The sequence below is a fragment of the Eleutherodactylus coqui genome, chromosome 5 (assembly GCF_035609145.1).
Source record: "Eleutherodactylus coqui strain aEleCoq1 chromosome 5, aEleCoq1.hap1, whole genome shotgun sequence".
In the NCBI taxonomy this organism is placed as follows: domain Eukaryota; kingdom Metazoa; phylum Chordata; class Amphibia; order Anura; family Eleutherodactylidae; genus Eleutherodactylus; species Eleutherodactylus coqui.
In genome coordinates, this window is record NC_089841.1 from 210,334,503 (window position 1) to 210,352,932 (window position 18,430).

At 41.9% G+C, this 18,430-nt stretch overlaps 1 protein-coding gene across 1 annotated transcript in view; it reads right to left on the reverse strand.

Annotated features, from left to right (window-relative positions):
• Positions 1 to 18,430, reverse strand: part of VPS13A (vacuolar protein sorting 13 homolog A) — a 174,725-nt gene that overhangs the window by 65,253 nt on the left and 91,042 nt on the right. Inside the window, exons 30-43 of the mRNA XM_066604146.1 lie at positions 18,151 to 18,267; positions 15,399 to 15,502; positions 13,087 to 13,254; positions 12,681 to 12,988; positions 12,128 to 12,275; positions 10,731 to 10,875; positions 10,018 to 10,148; positions 9,758 to 9,924; positions 8,412 to 8,635; positions 8,091 to 8,323; positions 7,003 to 7,095; positions 3,480 to 3,842; positions 3,043 to 3,144; positions 316 to 474 (exon numbers count right to left, since the gene is read on the reverse strand). Of these exons, the coding sequence (XP_066460243.1) occupies positions 316 to 474; positions 3,043 to 3,144; positions 3,480 to 3,842; positions 7,003 to 7,095; positions 8,091 to 8,323; positions 8,412 to 8,635; positions 9,758 to 9,924; positions 10,018 to 10,148; positions 10,731 to 10,875; positions 12,128 to 12,275; positions 12,681 to 12,988; positions 13,087 to 13,254; positions 15,399 to 15,502; positions 18,151 to 18,267 (2,462 nt within the window). The remainder of the gene's footprint in view (positions 1 to 315; positions 475 to 3,042; positions 3,145 to 3,479; positions 3,843 to 7,002; positions 7,096 to 8,090; positions 8,324 to 8,411; positions 8,636 to 9,757; positions 9,925 to 10,017; positions 10,149 to 10,730; positions 10,876 to 12,127; positions 12,276 to 12,680; positions 12,989 to 13,086; positions 13,255 to 15,398; positions 15,503 to 18,150; positions 18,268 to 18,430) is intronic.

Below are 18,430 nucleotides of genomic sequence, written 5' to 3' on the forward strand. Positions count from 1 at the left end.
ATTCTTTTAGTAAATACACAAGAAAAAGAGAATAAAATTGAGAAAATTTTGGAAAGGGGGTGAAATTGAGATTTTAATTTTCGGCCATATCACCCCGCCCTACTACCTTGTAGATAAACAAGTATGGAATTTCTACTAAGATGCTCATGCATGGCTTAGCAGCCACTTATCTCCTTGCCTTTAGGGAACACTACTCTAGGTTCAGCTTAGCTAAATGGGCTTGTTAGAGAGTCTGGGAGGCTAAATAATTGTTTGGCTACTGGCTAGGTCTACAATCAAGATGTCAGAATGCCTACAGTGACTTATCCCTCTTACCTGTCCCAGGTTAGTCAGTGTTACAATCCCACATTTAGACAGTGTGATGTTTAGCTGGTCTTTGGAAAAAATGTTTATGGCTGTAACATAATCTGGTATCTTGTAGTTCTCCTCTTCAGCATCAATTTCACAAATTTCTTTTCGTAATTTCTTTTTCATCTAGAACAAACATGGTTAGCAGCGAGTTTAAATTTGGTGTATTTTATAATGTACTTTATGTACCATAAGCCCCCCACACCTCCAGCTTTGAACAAAGGAATTGGCTGTGCTGACCGTCTAAATCACAAGGGAAGAACCAGACCACAGATATTTGAAGGACATTTCATAGACTCTCAGGCTATGCGATTGCTGAACAATGCATAATTTCTGTCTAACCCAATGAGATTAACGCTGTGACTAATCAACCATTCCTTTCCTGTATAAAAAAAAACTATACAAAGGGAATAAACGCTCAGAGTACGGCGCGCCTCCTTACAGAGAGAGCCACCTGTTATTTGCCGTGGTTTCTCACGTATCTGAGGAAACTAACAACTGTCTCAGTGTCTAGTTCTTGGTTTCTGGGATGCATCCAGATACGGTTCTAATTTGGACCTCAAGACCTGAAAGGTTATGTGACCGTGCAGTGGTCCTTAACAGCCACACTTGCTAATGATCAATTAAAGGGGTTGTCTCATGAAAGCATGTGGGGTTATGCACTTCTGTATGGCCATATTAATGCACTTTGTAATGTACATTGTGCATTAATTATGAGCCATACAGAAGTTATTCACTTACCTGTTCCGTTGCTAGCGTCCTCGTCTCCATGGATCCGTCTAAAATCGCCTCTTAGACGCGCTTGCGCAGTCCGGTCTTCTCCCTTCTCTTGGGTCTCGGCACGAGCGGAGTTCGGTCTCCGCCCCCTTCTACGAGTCATCGCGTAGCTCCGCCCCGTCACGTGTGCCGATTTCAGCCAATCAGGAGGCTGTAATCGGCAATGGACCTCACAGTAAAGATCCCGGCGGCCATCTTACTAAGGTAAGTAAGAAGAAGGAAGAAGATGCCGCAGCGCGGGGATTCGGGTAAGTACTACCCGTTTTTTTTTTTTTAACACATGCATCGGGTTTGTCTCGCGCTGAACGGGGGGCCTATTGAATAAAAAAAAAACCCGTTTCGGCGTGAGACAACCCCTTTAATCAAGAGGGCATTCAATTTTCCCCTCTTTTATCAGTATATCAGTAAGTATGTGGCCACTTTCTGTGATTTTGTGTGTTTATATTTCCCTTTCTGTGATTTTAATAAATGTTAGTGTAGGGACTCACAAGAAACGAGGACCTGTGACGTGTTTTGTGAGTTCAAAGTAGTTTGGTCAAAATATTAACCAATACCTCATATTTATCAGTAACATACAGTGCGGCTTTGAACGCTAGGGGAGCCCAGGGTGCCAGTGTGGAATCTGTGGGGTGTAGGGCAGCTTGCTGGATTCAAATATGGAGTCATCAATAGGCTGTAAGCAAGCATGGTGCACTATATGTACCATGTGGTCTGACACCCAGTACTGACTCTTGTGTAGGAATAAGCACTAAGCAGCCAGCACTCAGTATAAGGAGGGTTTGTGAGTGGCTGCTCATCAGTGTCCTTCACATGTGTTACTTGCTCCCTGCATGTTGAGGCATACGTGGTGTCCATACCTGCCCTCTTGTATCAGTAAGGACCCCTTTTTTTTCCTCTATACATAATTCCATATTACACAAATCTCTCTCTTTATCTATATATCTCTGTACACACACACACACATTATATATACATGCATACATACACACGCACACATTATATATGCATATAATTATATATAATACAAATATACATGCACAGACTTTATCCAACATGCCTACTTCTTAAGAGTATTACCGTATATACACTAGTATTAGCCGACCCAAGTATAAGCCGAGTCAATAAGTTTTACCACAAAAAAAATGGTAAAAATCATGTTGACTCGAGTATAAGCCTAGCTATACTCGAATATATACTAGGTGAAGAAAACAAAACGCAATACTGACCTTCCAGCCGGAGTCTGTGTCCCCGGCGGTGCGGCAAGGTGCTTGAGAATTCTCCCTGCTGTCATCTCCCTGCTCGGCTTTGAATTCCCTCACCGTCAGCGCTGTGTAAGCAAGCGATGTGAATTGGATCGAGTGCCAGCCAATTACAGCCGGCGCTCGATAAACCAATCACAGCCATTCAGTAATGTCATTCACCGAATGGCTGTGAATGATCAAGCGCTGGCTATGATTTGCTGGCGCTCGATCCAATCACAGTGCTTACTTACACAGCGCTGACGGCGGCAGAATTCAAAGCCAAGCAGGGAGATGACAGCGGGGAGAAGTATCAAGCACCTTGCCACGCCGCCGGGGACACAGACGCCGGGTGGGAGGCAATTATTGTGGGGTTTTTTGTTTGTTTTTTTACCTCACTTGAGTATAAGCCAATGGGGGCTTTTTCAGCACACTAAAACGTGCTGAAAAACTGGGCTTATACTCGAGTATATACGGTATGTTATATACAGTTGTTTCATGATTAAGCAACATTTGGAAGGGGGCCGTGGGGGGGGGGGGGGGGGCGCAGATCTAGTTTCACACAGTAGTTAAATGAAGCAGAATACAATTTGAAAATGAATTACCAGTTTAAACATTATAGGATTCATAATTGGGCTTTGTGTTCAATTCCTGTAAGGTAATATGTAAAAAACGTTACCTTAATGTCAAGATTCCAAGGTCGAAAGTTATCACTTTTCTCTATTTCCAGAGGTTCTAGTAAAGGCTCCCAAACACCAAACATTTCATTGTAGCAATGCACCTGAAGAAAACAGAAGCTGTGTAAAACTCCATTCATTACTTTGATAGAACTAGAACAGGGAACAGTTGATGTATGCACTAACATTGCTCCAACCGTCACATTTTAGGGGGTTTTCCAGAATTACAAAAACATGGCTGCCTTCTCCTGAAAACAACGATAAGCCTGTCCACAGGCTGACTTCAGTAATGCAGCTCAACTTCATTCACTTCAACAGTGCTGAGCTGCAATACCAGACAGGCCTCATGGCCAGGCTTGGCGCTGTTTCACAGAGTAGAAACAGCCCAGAAGACAAGCCCATTATTAATGCTGTAGAATATAGATCTGGGGTTATCTACCTCTAGCTCAAGTTGGCAGTACAGGTTTATAAGGGTGCTCCAGTTCTTAACATTTCCCTTGAAACAGGACTTCGCTAGAAGTATGGGCAGTGTTCTGTGGCCAACACCAGCTTCTAGAGTTATGAGAATTGAGTCAATGCTCAAATTTAAGTTTTCGCCTGTTAGGACCATCTGGCTAGTTTCACTATTTTTGTTGTCCTTCTCATTTTCTTCTTCAAGGAACCACAATTTTAAGTCCTTTAAATCCTTCTGTTTCCAAAGATCTGGTGGAACGGGACTAGTGACCTCACTTATTGATTCTTTTCCGGAAGTAGACAGTGCTGATGTGATGGTGATCACTGTGTTTATAATGACTGGAGAGACCTGTTGAAAACAGAGAAAATTAGCATTGCACACAAATCCTGGAATTTGGACACAAGAAAAGAAAATTTACATTTAGCATATGAAATGTATAGGAGAATAGGCCACACCCCCTTTTTTCTTAATTCTTGAATGGAGCTTAGCAAATGTACCTCTATCTATAGAGTACTTGCAGGATCCATGTAAATGCATGTATACACAGACTAGTCATTAGAGAAACGTGCTGAGATGTGAAGGGCATTTCTACACAAATTACATCATACACCAGTTTCTATAGGGACCCCTTTATGCAGAAATGCAATTTATAATTGTAGGCAAGGACAAGCAGCTCATTCCCATTCAGCAGCCTGTGAAGGAATGCTTGTATTGTCCTCTTAAACAATATAATTGGATGCATTCATTCATCGTTTTTTTTTTTTTTTTTTAAATGTTAGTTTTGCTTATTATTACAATACCATTCCAATGGGAGACCCTCCCTTACACAACACCGGGGCGTGATCGGAGAACTAGATCCGCTATATATACCCCTTTAGGGTGCATTCAGACGACCGTATATCGGCTGGGTTATCACGCCCAGCCGATACACGGCGTCTCTCTCTGCAGGGGGAAGAGGCTGAAAAAGCCGGGAGCGGTGCTCTGAGCTCCCGCCCCCTCTCCACCCCCCTGCACTATTTTCAATGAGGAGAGGCGGGATGGGGCAGAGCTAATTCCCGGAATTTAGCCTGCCCCCTCTCATTGCAAATAGTGCAGAAGGGCGGAGAGGAGGCAGACAGGCGGCAGGAACTCAGAGCACTGCTCCCGGCTCTTCCAGCCTCCACCCCCTGCAGAGAGAGACACCGTAAATCAGCTGGGCATGAAAAACCAGCCGATATACGGTCTTCTAAATGCACCCTTAATTCTAGCATTCATTGTTTTGTCCATTTTGCATTTAGCCTTTTGGTCAGCTACGGTTACTTGAAAAACGTAGGTTTTCCATTTTCAATTATTTTTTTGTTTTTTTTTAAGAGTAGGAAATCATCCAATTGTTTAAATTTATATATATTTGAATTTCTGCTCACATTCCTTTTTTTTGCACAGTAGAAAGGTATATTACATGGATTGGTCTACCTACAGCATTGGACGTCAGTCATGTGTAGTTTATAGAGGAGGCGCACACATTGTACAATAATATTACAGATGTAGCGCTTATTATCTATATTAGCGTGGCATATTATATAATCATCATAGAGTGCCTACAACTATTTGCATAGCCTGACAGTCAAAAGACGACAGTGGGCTATGCAAATAGCATAAGGCATTCAGTGAGCATTCGGTGTGTTAAACAGACGCGGCACACGAACATTAATTTGACGTCTGCATCATCACATTCTGCGGCAGCATCATGTCTGTCAGTCTCTATGGAGATGTAGCTGTGTAGTCTTCTCTCCGCCTCCTTGGTGTTTTTATTTTCCAGTTAACTTTATTAACAACTTCACCTGGAGACAATGTGTGAGTGTTTTTAACATTTAACTTTATTAAAAACTATTTTAAAAAAGCATATAAGTATTTCTAAGTCATTTGTTGTAAATAAAGCTAAACTGGTTCAAAACTGCACATAGAGGAGACAGGGAAAAGAATATAAGAGCTGCTTCTCCAAAGACTTGCAGGAATGATGCCTTCTAATAGGTGGCGCTGCAGAGATATTGTTCCATCTCCCTTATCTGCATATTACCCAGAGGGGCATGAATGGCCTTTAAGTCTCCTCACTCACTCACCTTCTAAGTGTTCATCCTGAGTCAAGATAGCATTTCTGATCCACATCACAGGCCTCTCACCAGCCAATCCAGGAACCTACTACACACTGATGAGAAGCAAACCTCCATGGAACAGCTGTCTGTGTATGGATTCTGGCTTGGCTTTCAATTTCCAGTCATTGTTACAAGGCTTGTATAGAGGATCTGACATTGACTTGCAGTCATGTTGCCTTCCAATAGGTGGCGATGCAGAGGTATTGTTCTATCTCTCTTATCTCCAAAAACACTGACAGACATGATGAGACGCTGCAGGTAGTAATATTACGTAAATCCTGATCCTCAATAAACTACTATTCGCCTATTAGATGCCTGATCAGTGATAGCTGAACACCAGAGGTCACACTATGTTTGGCGGGTCACATGTTTGATGTCCTCTTCCATAGACAGATCAGTTCACAGACTATACCATTCTACTATGCAAATAAGGGCCACTGCATCGGTATTAAAAAAAAAAGTATGTAAGCAAAATTTTAAATCTAGGTATATTAGAAAACAGTATTACGGGATTTTCTACTCTATAATAAATAAAAACAGTAAATTAAAAAAATAAATAAATCAGTCAACCCCTGACTGCAGGGGGCGGTTGATGGTGACTAGCAGGGATTGCAGTCAGTAGGACAGGGAGCATGTTATCAGGCAGAGTACAGAGGGGTTTGGTTTAGAGCACATGGTATGCCTCCCTGAAGAGGTGCGTTTTTAGAGCACGCCTGAAGTTTTGTGAGTCCTGGATTGCTCGGGTATCCTTTGGTAGTGCGTTCCAGAGGACTTTTGCTGCTCTAGAGAAGTCTTGAAGGCAGGAATGAGAGGTTCGAATTAAAGGGGCGCTCAGTCTAGTTTCAATGGACCGATTGCCTGATATTTGAATTTGGTACGGTAAAAATAAAAGTCTCCAGATTGCAGGCATACTTGGCACAGGGTGGATAACAAAATAACTTTTGAAAAACACATGTTATCAGTGTTTTGTCCATATGCCCTATGCTCCATGAGCCAGAGTGAAGAACCTCTGACAAAAAGTCTATCCCACTCTACTGGACTCAAGCCATCTATGTATTATATAGACAGCCATTCATCTAAATATCTCCGTATAATACCACCTTCACCCAGTAGTGGTCGCTGCAGGACAAATGTACAGCCAGTTGCATCATCCAGCAAAATCAGCTGTTTGCCAGATGTCTTAGGAGCCAAACAGGTTGAGGCTGATGGCCACAGTGGCTTTCCAAGTAAATGAGTTGTCTGTGATGAGACAACCCCTTTATCCAGGTAATATGTTTAGAGGAGGATTTTAAGAAATGTAATGAATTGTTATTTATTAGCCACATTTAGATACATTGTACAATGTTTACACTTGAAATCTGAAGAACAATACTCACCTTTAACATGAGTGATTTTATTGAGAGTTCTATATTCTGTGGCCCACCATTAGACTGAGCACTTTGGAAGAACACATCACATGGCTGTAAAATCTATAAAAAAAACAAGTTTTACATTAAAAGTAACTGTATTGGAAGTAATGTAAAATAATGGCCAGTACAGTTCCGGATCAGATCTACTGGTTGAGAGAATGGCGTGTCATGTGAATTAATGGATCTACAATGCAAATAGCCGGAGTAATGAATCACAGCTGTTCCTGTCATAGATTTGTTAGCATATAGATAGCAGCACTTGCGTCTGACTAGTAGAATAATTTAGGTTTTGCTTACATGTTCTCTTCCTTCTAGACGTTAATGCTGGCTCCTAAGTTACTGTACAACTAGATACTTTTACTGTAAACATGCTAATGTTTTAGATAAACTATATATAAATTTTCCATTTAATAATCCCATCTATAGCTGTGACTAAAGTTATCTGCGATTGGCGGGCAGGTAAAACCAGGCCGACTTTCTCAGAATCGGATCAGGTCAGCCCGACGCGAATTTTGGCCTAATTCACTGGAAAATCAACTTCTCCATAATGTGGGGACCACGTGTCAAGTTATGCTTCTCATTTTGATATCCCATTACAAACTTACTGCTGGTAATTTTATGGAAATACTGAAACAGTTACAAACAAAAGGCCAATTTAGACAACGATTATCGTTAACTATTCGTTAATTGCTGACTTCTAGCAAGCTAGAAATCACTGATGACTCTTATCAGCGCCGCATGTTAATTTTCTCAACGGGCATCACTGATCGTATTCTTTCAGCTGGTATCCCACTGGCAGTTCTCAGCAGGACACCAGCTGAAAGCTCCGAGAACAATACAGCTGTTTGCATTTACAAAACAGCTGACTTGTTCTCGGAGCTATTGCAGCAGTATCCCGTTCTGCCTGCATTACCTCTTAAGTAGCCAATTAGAGTTATGCAAAGATGATCACTCAAACTGTCGTTTAAGGGAATTTTGAGCGATCACCGTTCTGTGTAAATGGGCCTTAACATTCCAAATCTGATTAAGTATAAAGAACTGTAACATGATCTTACTGTTGTGATCTTGCCATCTCTTTTGTCTGGAAGAAATGGACAGGCCTTCACATGCAAGTCTTTGACTGCAGCAGTCATGTGTTGCTGCTCTGGACTGTTCTTCATTGAAAGTTCGCACTGTGTTGTAAGTACAAGTGCTGGGGCATCAGCCTTTGATAAGTCAGCCACGAACACAAACTCTGGGTTCCTGACCACTACATTCATTTCCATTCTGGATACCTGCTGCGTGGGAGCTAAAGAAACACCGATTTAGTTTAGTTTTTTACAACTTACACTGGTTAGCTTTGCTGGTAGATAGAAAAAGAAAATGGATTACTCTACCTGCTTCTTTACTTGCAACTGCGGTCTGTTTGCTGCTCCGCAGAGCAGCCGCACTTTGTTCATTGGCTTTAATAAAAATGTCTGCCACGGTGCACAGAAACTCCACACTAGTACACATATAGATGTCCCGAACTGTTACGTCCAGCAGCGTGCCTTCTCTGCCTTGCTTGTAGCCGACATCTACCATTACATTCTTCTCAGAGCCATGCTTCATTTCTAGCATTCTACAAACGGATGAACGCACATTTCAGACTTGGTTGGGATTATATGGATTATATATCTTAGATCTGTACATGGATGTACCTGTAGTGCACATACTCACAGACACATTTATATGAAACTCAGTAGATTATAAAGGCACCTTTGTTTAGAGCGCAAATTACTACCGTGCTTCCCCAAAAGAAAAAACTACCACGATAAGCCCTACCCTGATTTTCGGTGGGGGTTTGAAATATACGTCCTACCCTGAAAATAAACCCTAGCTACACTACATGACCAAAAAACCCCCCAAAAAACGAACTATGCATACCTATAGCAGGCACCGTCCAGACCCCTTCCGCTGGTCTCTGCAGTCCAGGGAGGCTTCGGTGCAGCTCTCAGCACCAACAGAACATTGCTTGCTGGTAACAGAGTTCATAAACCCCGCCTCCAGCAAGCGATTGCTCTTATTGGTTCTCGAGCACCGCAGCTCAGCCAATAAGAGCCAGCACTCGGTGAACCAATCACAGCCATTCATTGAATGGCTGCAATTGCTTCATCGAGCACAGACTGTTTGGTTCTAAAGCATGGGTCAGCCAGTCAGAGGAATCGTTTGCTGGAGGCGGGGTTTACAAACCCCATTACCAGCAAGCAATGTTCTGTCGGCGCTAAGAGCTGCACAAAAGCCTGCCCGGACTGTGGAGACCAGCGTGAGGGATCTGGACAGCCCCTGCTAAGTATTAGACATCCCCTGAAAATAAGACCCTGTGCCTCTTTTAGGGTAAAAATTTATATAAGACAGGGTCTTATTTTCAGGAAACCCGCTCTAATGTTTTATTGTTGTAAATTGTTTGTGTGCGCAATAAGGGTTCCAAAATGTAGAAAAGTACAAATATTATGTAATGACCCAAGTAGGTTACAGATTTTTTGTTTTCAAATTTGCATTAAATCAATGTGCTTGAGAATTATTGAAAGTGACCAAAGAGTACACTATACGATATAGTAAATGGATCGTTTTGTAACAAAAGAAGTGGTAGGGAAATGTGGGGAAAAAACACCTTTGGCACTAGTTCTAAGGATGATACAGGCAAAATCTAGGAGCAGCCAACACATGGACAGAGCTGAGGTTACGTTTCATTATGCAGTACCGTGGAGTTGCCTTCTGAATCGCTTCTCTCTTATCATCCAACAGACAGTTTGTAAGTTTGACTGCCGCACTCATGGAGCCATCAGAGGACATTTTGACAGCTGTTGAAATCAGACCCAACTGGAACTCTGCAAGCTTTAAGCTGTCATCCCTTTCACTGATGTTTTTCTATTAAAAAAAGGATACGTAATTACACAATTGTTTGAAGTACGGGCCAAATGCAAAAGATACTTTTAGGTTTCCCATTCCAATCGTTATTACCAGAGGGGAACTTGGGCTAGAGCTATACAAATTTAAAGTGAGCGAGTCAAACTGGAAATCCAACTTCAAAGTGGTCTTCACTTTCATAGGCGTGTATGTTTCAACCACAGCCGCTGTCACCACGGTAGTCCCTAATGGAAAAAGGAATCATAATGAACAATACTGTATTTAATGAAGTATTTTAATTAACAAATGGGCAAGCTGTTCACGGTAAACTAAAACAACATAAGTACAGTTATAAGGCCCCCTTCACACGGGCGACAAAGTCGCACGATTTTGTAGCATTGCTACGATGCTACAAATCGCATGTATGAGAAGCCCATGGCTTCATATGGGTTCCTTCACACATGATATTTTGTAGCATGCTACAAAACGACACAAACCTCGCAGGTCCGGCGATATGCACTCTACTCGTGAGGTTTTGTAGCCCATGTTTATCTATGGAGCCTTCCTCTCTGTTGCATCGCATCGTGCGAAAACGTGGTTTGCGTGCGATGAGATGCAACTTTGACAGTAGCAGATGCTACAAAGTCGCGTGATTTTGTAGCGTCACTTGCGACTTTGTAGCGCTACAAAATCGCGGTATTGCTGCGAGAAAATCGCAGCATTATCGCACAGTGCAGCGATGCGATATCGCTGCGATCTTCTCGCAGCGATGCGGTGTCGCCCGTGTGAGGGAGGCCTTAGTCTTGTAGGGTTCAATGTGAAGGTACCTGAAGCCACCTGAGGCGTTTTGCTCCCACCGCTGCTTGGACTTTCACACTTATTTTTCTCAGGGTCAGACTTGTCCGATGTTTCTCCTAGATTTTCATGCAATGTCCTGAGGATGACCGTCAAATCTTCCTGCCCCAGAATAAGCTAAACAGAATGCAGAACAACTGTCAGCTTTCTAATAAGAGTTTTGCTTATGCATCATTAAAGGGGTTTTCCAGGGAAATATTATTAATGACCTATTATCAAGATAAATCAATAATTGATCGGCCGGGGTCTGTCACTGGGGACCCCAACCGATCAGCTGAGCCGGCACATGCTGTCAACACCGCACATAGACAGAGGTCGAAGTGGAAGCCTCCGCATCGCCCTTGGTGTAGTGGTCAGCACTTGTAACTGCAGGCTGGGGTTTCACTGAAATCAATGGGAGCCATGCCTGCAATTACAAGCGCCGGCCACTACACAGAGATCGTCGGGGAGGCTTCCGCTCCAATCTCTGTATTTGCGGCGCTGACAGCATGCGCCCGCTCAGCTGATCTGTCGTGGTCCCGAGCAGCAGACACCCGCCAATCAACTATTGATGACTATCCTGAGGATAGATCATCAATAGTATTTCCCTGGAAAGCCCCTCTAAGTGAATGGTGTTCAGGCACAACCACTTTTACCCTTCTGTATAATACACTATATAAAAAGACACACAGATTTCAACCTATATAAAATGACATGATTGTAGAGTAATGTAGAAGAATATTTTAATTTACACTGTTAGAGCCTTCACAAGTTCATGGATGTGCCCCCCCCCCCAGCCACAATCCTTCCACTAGTCACTTTTACATATAAAATTCAGTAGCTATTTAATTCTTATGAAAAGTATTTGGATTGCCTATAATGTGCAGGCCAACCAAGCAAACATGTAGCCTCTGGGTCCCAACATAGCAAATAAGGGGAGTAGATAATAGTCTCCGTGAGGGGCATGGCCCTGGAAGCTCTAATAAGACAGACTTGTGTACATAATACATTAACAGCTATTACTTACATCATGAATAGAGATGAGCGAACCTACTCGGCCACGCCCCTTTTTCACCCGAGCGCCGCGATTTTCGAGTACTTCCGTACTCAGGCGAAAAGATTTGGGGGGCGCCGTGGGTGAGTGGGGGGTTTGCAGCGGGGAGTGGGGGGGGGGGGAGGGAGAGAGAGAGGGCTCCCGCCTGCTCCGTCACGCCTCCCCCCGCCCCCCGGATCTTTTCACCCAAGTACGGAAGTACTCAAAAATCGCGGTGCTCGATCAAGTAATTACTCGAAACGAGTAGGTTCGCTCATCTCTAATCATGAACAATTGTGACAAAAGTTGTATTACTATAATCCCAATTACAGTAGCACTGCTGTCATTAAAACCTACATTCATTGGCTTGAGATGTCCAATGATTTTAATATCTGGAACTTCACTGTACCAGCCAGCGGCCAAATTACGCTCAATTGTGATGTCCAAATTTAACGGCTGGATGAGTTCTGTTTCTGAAATCAGGGATCCATTTTCAAACACGGTTCTGAGAAAGAAAAAGGTGTAAAAAGGGTAAACACATACTTTTCATCTACTAAAATAATTGCATTTTAGATTTAAAGGGGTTGTCCAGGGTTAAAAAAATATGGCAGTTTACTTCCAAACACAGCGCCACCTTTGTCTATATGGTTGTGTATGGCATTGCAGCTCCATTGAAGTGAATGGGAGCCAAGCTGCAATACTAGACGTAACCACTGACAAGTATGACACTGTATTTGGAAGAAAGCAGCCATGTTTTTCTAACCCTGGACAACCCCTTTAATTCACTGTAAATGGATTACAGGTATATTTGTGATGATTTTTTTAAACAATTGATACACTTTACATGCTGAAGTGTGGTAGTTACACATGAAGCATAGAGTTCAAGAGTGACATATGACTTGCTACAGACCTGTATAACTTGAGATCACTCAGTTTCACCATCATGCAGTCCATCACAGGTGGAATATCGGAGCTACCTTTTGGTGTTACAATTGTAAAGTGGTTCCTTATGTTGATGAGACCTAAATCTGCAACTAGTACATTGGTAGATGTGGAGGACTGTGGGACAATCACAACAGGGGCTTTAATGTTAATGTCCAAGGCTAAACGGAAACTGTGGCGGGTCAGCTCTTTCATCTCACTAGCAGCTTTTTCGGCAGCAAGTACCGTGGCTTCAGTTAATGCCTCTTTAGCTGCCTGGAAATTGTTTATGAAAGCCTACAAGAAATGACAAAAAAAACGGTATTGCAAAACCAATGGGTACTCCTTTATATAGAGTCACTCAAAAAAGCAAAAAAAGCAAAAAAGTGACTTACCAAAAGAGCTGAAACAAACTTGTTGACAAAGATGACTTGTATGCATCCCACCGTGAGGGTGATCGTACTGTCCACGATGTTCATATCACGGTAAGCATCACCTCCAGTAGCACCAACATAAGAGATCATTCTAAAACTAAACACTTCTTTCCCAGTGATGTAAACAGCCTGGAAGAGTTCAAGATAGAAGGAAGCCATTAAAGTGCTATAAAACGATTATAGATCATGCAAACAGAAAAAGTGAACGCTTTGCAACTACACGGATTTCTTTACGGATTACTAATGATATGCAGCCCAATGGTTACCTTAGTCACAATAAGACCTTTTGTCACACGAGCGTTTCATTGAGGCCGCGATAAAACGTCGGCCGAAAATCGCGACTATCTGAAGCATTGGATTCCATTGTATTTGTACAGATGGGCGATTTTCCAGTGCGTAAAATCGTCCGGCCGCAAAAGATAGCGTATACAGCGCACGCATTCTGGACGACCGCTTTTATGTGCGGCCGGAAAAGGTAGGACTTGTCCCATCTTTTGCCGAATACGCCGGTCGTTCCAATAGACGCCTATGGGAGTTTATGAGAGCCATCAGAACTAGAAGGGGGAGGGAGTTTAGCAGTGGCTCGTGCTGCTAAAGTCCCTCCGCCACCCATTGCCGGAAGCTCCCATAGGCAGGGGAGTTAGGGGGAGGGAATCTAGCATGGCAAGCACTGTTAAAGTCCCTCCCCTTGCCGGCAGATCTCGTAGGCTTATATGAGAGCTTCTATTGCCACCATCAGCGCCTCCAGCTCACGGAATTCCAGGTTGCATGGCTGCAGCCCAGCCATGTAATGGGGCAAGAAAATGGAAGATTTGGCCGTGACTTGGTCGCGGCTTTCACCTGTACATGCAATTTTCTACTGCGATGCAGCCGGCTGAAAATCACAACGCCCGTGTAAAAGAGGCTTGTTGGTTTGCGTGTCCTTATTCAGCACATGAAAAAAAGCAATTTGATTGTAAATGGCCATACGGTATTGCAACTAACTATCATAGTTGCAAATACTGCAAATCAGAGAACAGTGAAAAACAAAGAGGGGCGGAGCTACCTCTAGGAGGAAACTGGCAGGTTTTTGCTTGAGAAAATATGTGTTTTAGTCACCCTAAAAAGGATTAAATATTTTTAGCTTGGGCAGCCGACCTAAATAACACCTTGACCTTGACAGAGGGCATATGTGTAACTCGATCAGCTAATAAACTATGTGTAGATGCAACCTATTTAGAGAAGCACAAGACATCAGGGATTTAGCTCAACGCATAAAAAGATGTGTTTCAAGGCTTTGGCGCCCCTTTCCCCCTATTTTCTGGAGACATACATCCAGAAGTTTAAGCGGCGCTTGGATATGTGCCCAGTTGGCAGAAAAGAAGAACACTATATTTATGCTAATTTTAATAAAAACACAGAAGTTGAGCTAAAGCAATGAGATTTACAATCAAATTGCTTTATTCTATATTGAAAAAGAAGGACACACAACTAACAAGTGGTGTTGGTTTTGACCACAGGCCACATTTAGTAAACATCCACAGTGCAAGGCGAGAAAGCAAGTGAATCTTTATGTTTTTGATAATCAGAAAAAGGTTTTTCAATTAAGGAGATGAGATTGGAAATTTGAGGTTCAAATGTGCTCTGCTCACTAAATAAAGGAACTCTAAGCCTAGTTACTGACTAATCTGTTCTTCCCAAGACGTGTTAGGCCGGGCTCACACAACCATGTGCGAAAAACCCTGAGTAAGTCACACAGGGTTTTAACGCTGTGAAGCTTGCAGTAAAGTCTTAGAGACATGTGACTCCAGAAAAGCCTACAAAAGAATCACTTAAGACCTGGGTATACAACAAACAAATTCAGAACCATTGCTAATCCCCTAGGAGTGAGTGTCCTGTTAAGATGACTCCAAGAGTACAACGGACAACAATGCAAGAGGTGAGGAAGAGACTTAGGGTAACGCTAAAAAGTTCTCTACAAAACTAGGTTTGTAAGGGCAGCGGTCTAGGACTGCAAGCTGAAGAGACACTGGGTGATGCAACAAGACAAAGACTGAAGACGCGCAGAATAAATCCCTGTGTGCAACTAATGTTTGGCAGCCTAGATCTATTTAAAGTGTGTTAAGCTACTTGTGTAGTCATTAACAGATAATGACTGTCAAGCTACACAAATTGTGTAGGTGCTCAAAGTTAACAACGTAGCGTAACGCAAAATTCAATTTAAGAAGTACTATATCGGTATAATGTACATATCTAACACACACACATACGTATACACGCATAAGCATACATACCTTTTTATGACAGGCATTACAATCAGAATCTAGGATGACAATGTTTTTTAATTTTGCCAGCACTTCTGTTGAGGTTTTCTTCATCACCACTTGAGAATCCAGTCCTACGATAAAAAGGTTCCATAAGAAGCTAATAAGAAATGCAATCTAAGCACTTTTATTTTTTTTTGCATAGGCAACTAGTGCCTAATGTAGGAAGAATCAGAAGCATGTCCTACTGCAAACTGCATATCAAACACTAATGTAAAGCTGTACATGATAAGATCACTGATCAGCTTAGATGAACATGCATAATATGCCTAGAGAAATAGAATTTAACAACCGCTAGTCATCCCTGGAGCCTAACATCTAGAAATGCTCTAGCCCAGTGTTCCCCAACTCCAGTCCTCAGGGACCCCCAACAGGTCATGTCTGCAGGATTTCCTCAGTATTGCACAGGTGATGTAATTATTGTCGGTGCCTCAGACATTGCCACAGGTGTTCTTACTATAGGAGATTCTGAAAACATGATCTGTTGGTGGTCCGTGAGGACTAGAGTTGGGGAATCCCATTTCTTTAGCCAAGAGCCAATCAAGCTATCCTCCTAGAGGTTGGGTTACTGACTGATCGGGTCAAACTCATTGGAATCCGCTCAGAAAAATGTTCATATCAAAAAAGCTGTAATCAACAACCAACTACTTTATAATTTTTCTAGGCAGAAATCCACATGGAGATACCAAACTCTTGTATGCTTTGCATGAGAGGTGTTCTATGGTCTGACCAATTAGGTTTCATTAAACAAGTTAATCACTTATATGAAAAAAAGAAAAAAAAGTCTCCAAGCAAGATTTTGGTGACCAGCACAACAAATTACATACAGGTCAAACTAAACTCGTGCTGCATATCTAGTAGATTTGTTTCTGTGTATACAGCTTGTGCATGGCTTATTCATGGACTGAGCTGTGTAATTAGAGATGCCTACATATGGGCCATTCATCTTGCCAGATGCCCTTTAAAAACCCACAACTTTGTTAACCTATCCTGTAACTAACAAAAAGGCGGTTTGTTGTTAAGAGTCAAACTTTTAACGGTTATGCAACAAAAAGAATATCACATGCATTGAATTGCATAAAACACTTGCAATGTTTTTTCAGAAATTCTGAAAAACGTTTTTTGCGCACATTTGCAACTGAAAAAGGACACAATATATATAATATATATATTACTTACCCGAATCCCTGCTCTGTGACGACTTCTTTCTTCCCTCTCCAAGATGGCCGCCGGGATCTTCACCCACGATGCACAGCGGGTCTTCTCCCATGGTGCACCGTGGGCTCTGTGCGGTCCATTGCCGATTCCAGCCTCCTGATTGGCTGGAATCGGCACACGTGACGGGGCGGAGCTACGATGACGACGCAGGACCAGCTCTCTGGCACGAGCGGCCCCATTCACCAGGCAGAAGACCAGACTGCGCAAGCGCGTCTAAAAACGCCAGAAGACAGCGAATTTAGACGGATCCATGGCGACGGGGGACGCTAGCAAGGGAGCAGGTAAGTGAATAACTTCTGTATGGCTCATAATTAATGCACGATGTACATTACAAAGTGCATTAATATGGCCATACAGAAGTGTATAACCCCACTTGCTGCCGAGCATCGCTTTTTTCGAGTAACTGCCTACTCGGGTGAAAAGATGTACCGTCGTATAGCGGGAAGGGGTTAAAAAAAAAAAAAAAAAAAAAAGGAATAAAAGTTAAAAAAAAAAACCCTTTTGCCATATTTGCAATAAAATAATCTGAATAACAAAGCAAAAATATGTATTTGGTATCGCTGCGTCCGTAAAAGTCCGATCTAGCGAAGTAATGCATTATTTACCCCGCACGGTGAACATCGTCTGTAAAAAAAAAAATAAAACGCCAGAAATGCGCTTTTTTGGTCACCCTGTCTCCAAGAAAAAAAATGTAATAAAAAGCGATCAAAAAGTCATTTGTGTACAAAAATGGTACCAACGGAAACGTCAGGACATACCACACTAAATGAGCTCTCACACAACTATGTCGCCCAAAAAATAGAAAAGTTATTGTGCGCAGAAAATAGACAGAAAATAATTTAAAAAAATTAAATATCTTTAAAAAAAAAAAATACAACTTGTACAGCAAAAAAACCCCCAACTATACAAGTTTGGTATGGCAGTAATCGTATTGACCCATAGAATAAAGTTATCATGTTATTTTTGTTGCAGTTTGTGCGCCGTAGAAACAGGACGCACCGAAAGATGGCGGTATGTCATTTTTTTTCAATTTCTCTCCACTTCAAATTTTTTTTAAAGTTTTTCAGTACATTATGTGGTATATTAAATAGTAACATTGAAAAATGCAACTCGTCTTGCAAAAAACAAGCCCTCATACAGCGACGTCAATGCATAAATAAAGGAGTTACGATTTTTTACAAGGGGAGGGGAGGAAAAAACAAAAATGGAAAAAAGCAAAAAAGCTCAGTCACTAAGGGGTTAAAGACGCTAATTCAACTAAATCAATAACATGCACATAGCTGTACCATTCATGTCTTATTCAGCACATTGAGTAAACATCCAAAGTGAACGAAGAGAAAGCAAGTGAATCTCTATGTTTTTGATAATTGGCAAAAGGTTTTTCAAGTGAGGAGATGAGATTAGAAGTTTGAGGTTCAAAGGTGCTCTGCTCACTAAATAAAGGCACACTAAGCCTAGTTACTGACAAATCTGTTCTTCTCAAGTAAAATGAATGTTACTATACCTTCAATACTTATTTCTGAAATTTTACATTTTTGTTCCCGTATGAACACACGAAGGCATGACAACTCTGCACATACATGTAGGCCTACGACGTCTTCATATTTTGATTTCTTCAGGGCTGCGAAAGATACAAATAAGATAATTAGACAGCACTGTATAAAAATACACCATATAATAAAATTAGCACAAATTAAAATAAAAATGAACATTTAGATGAAATTGTAAGTTTGAATTAAATTTTATCCATTCTCAAAAACAGTGCTTCAACGGGATGCCTTGTA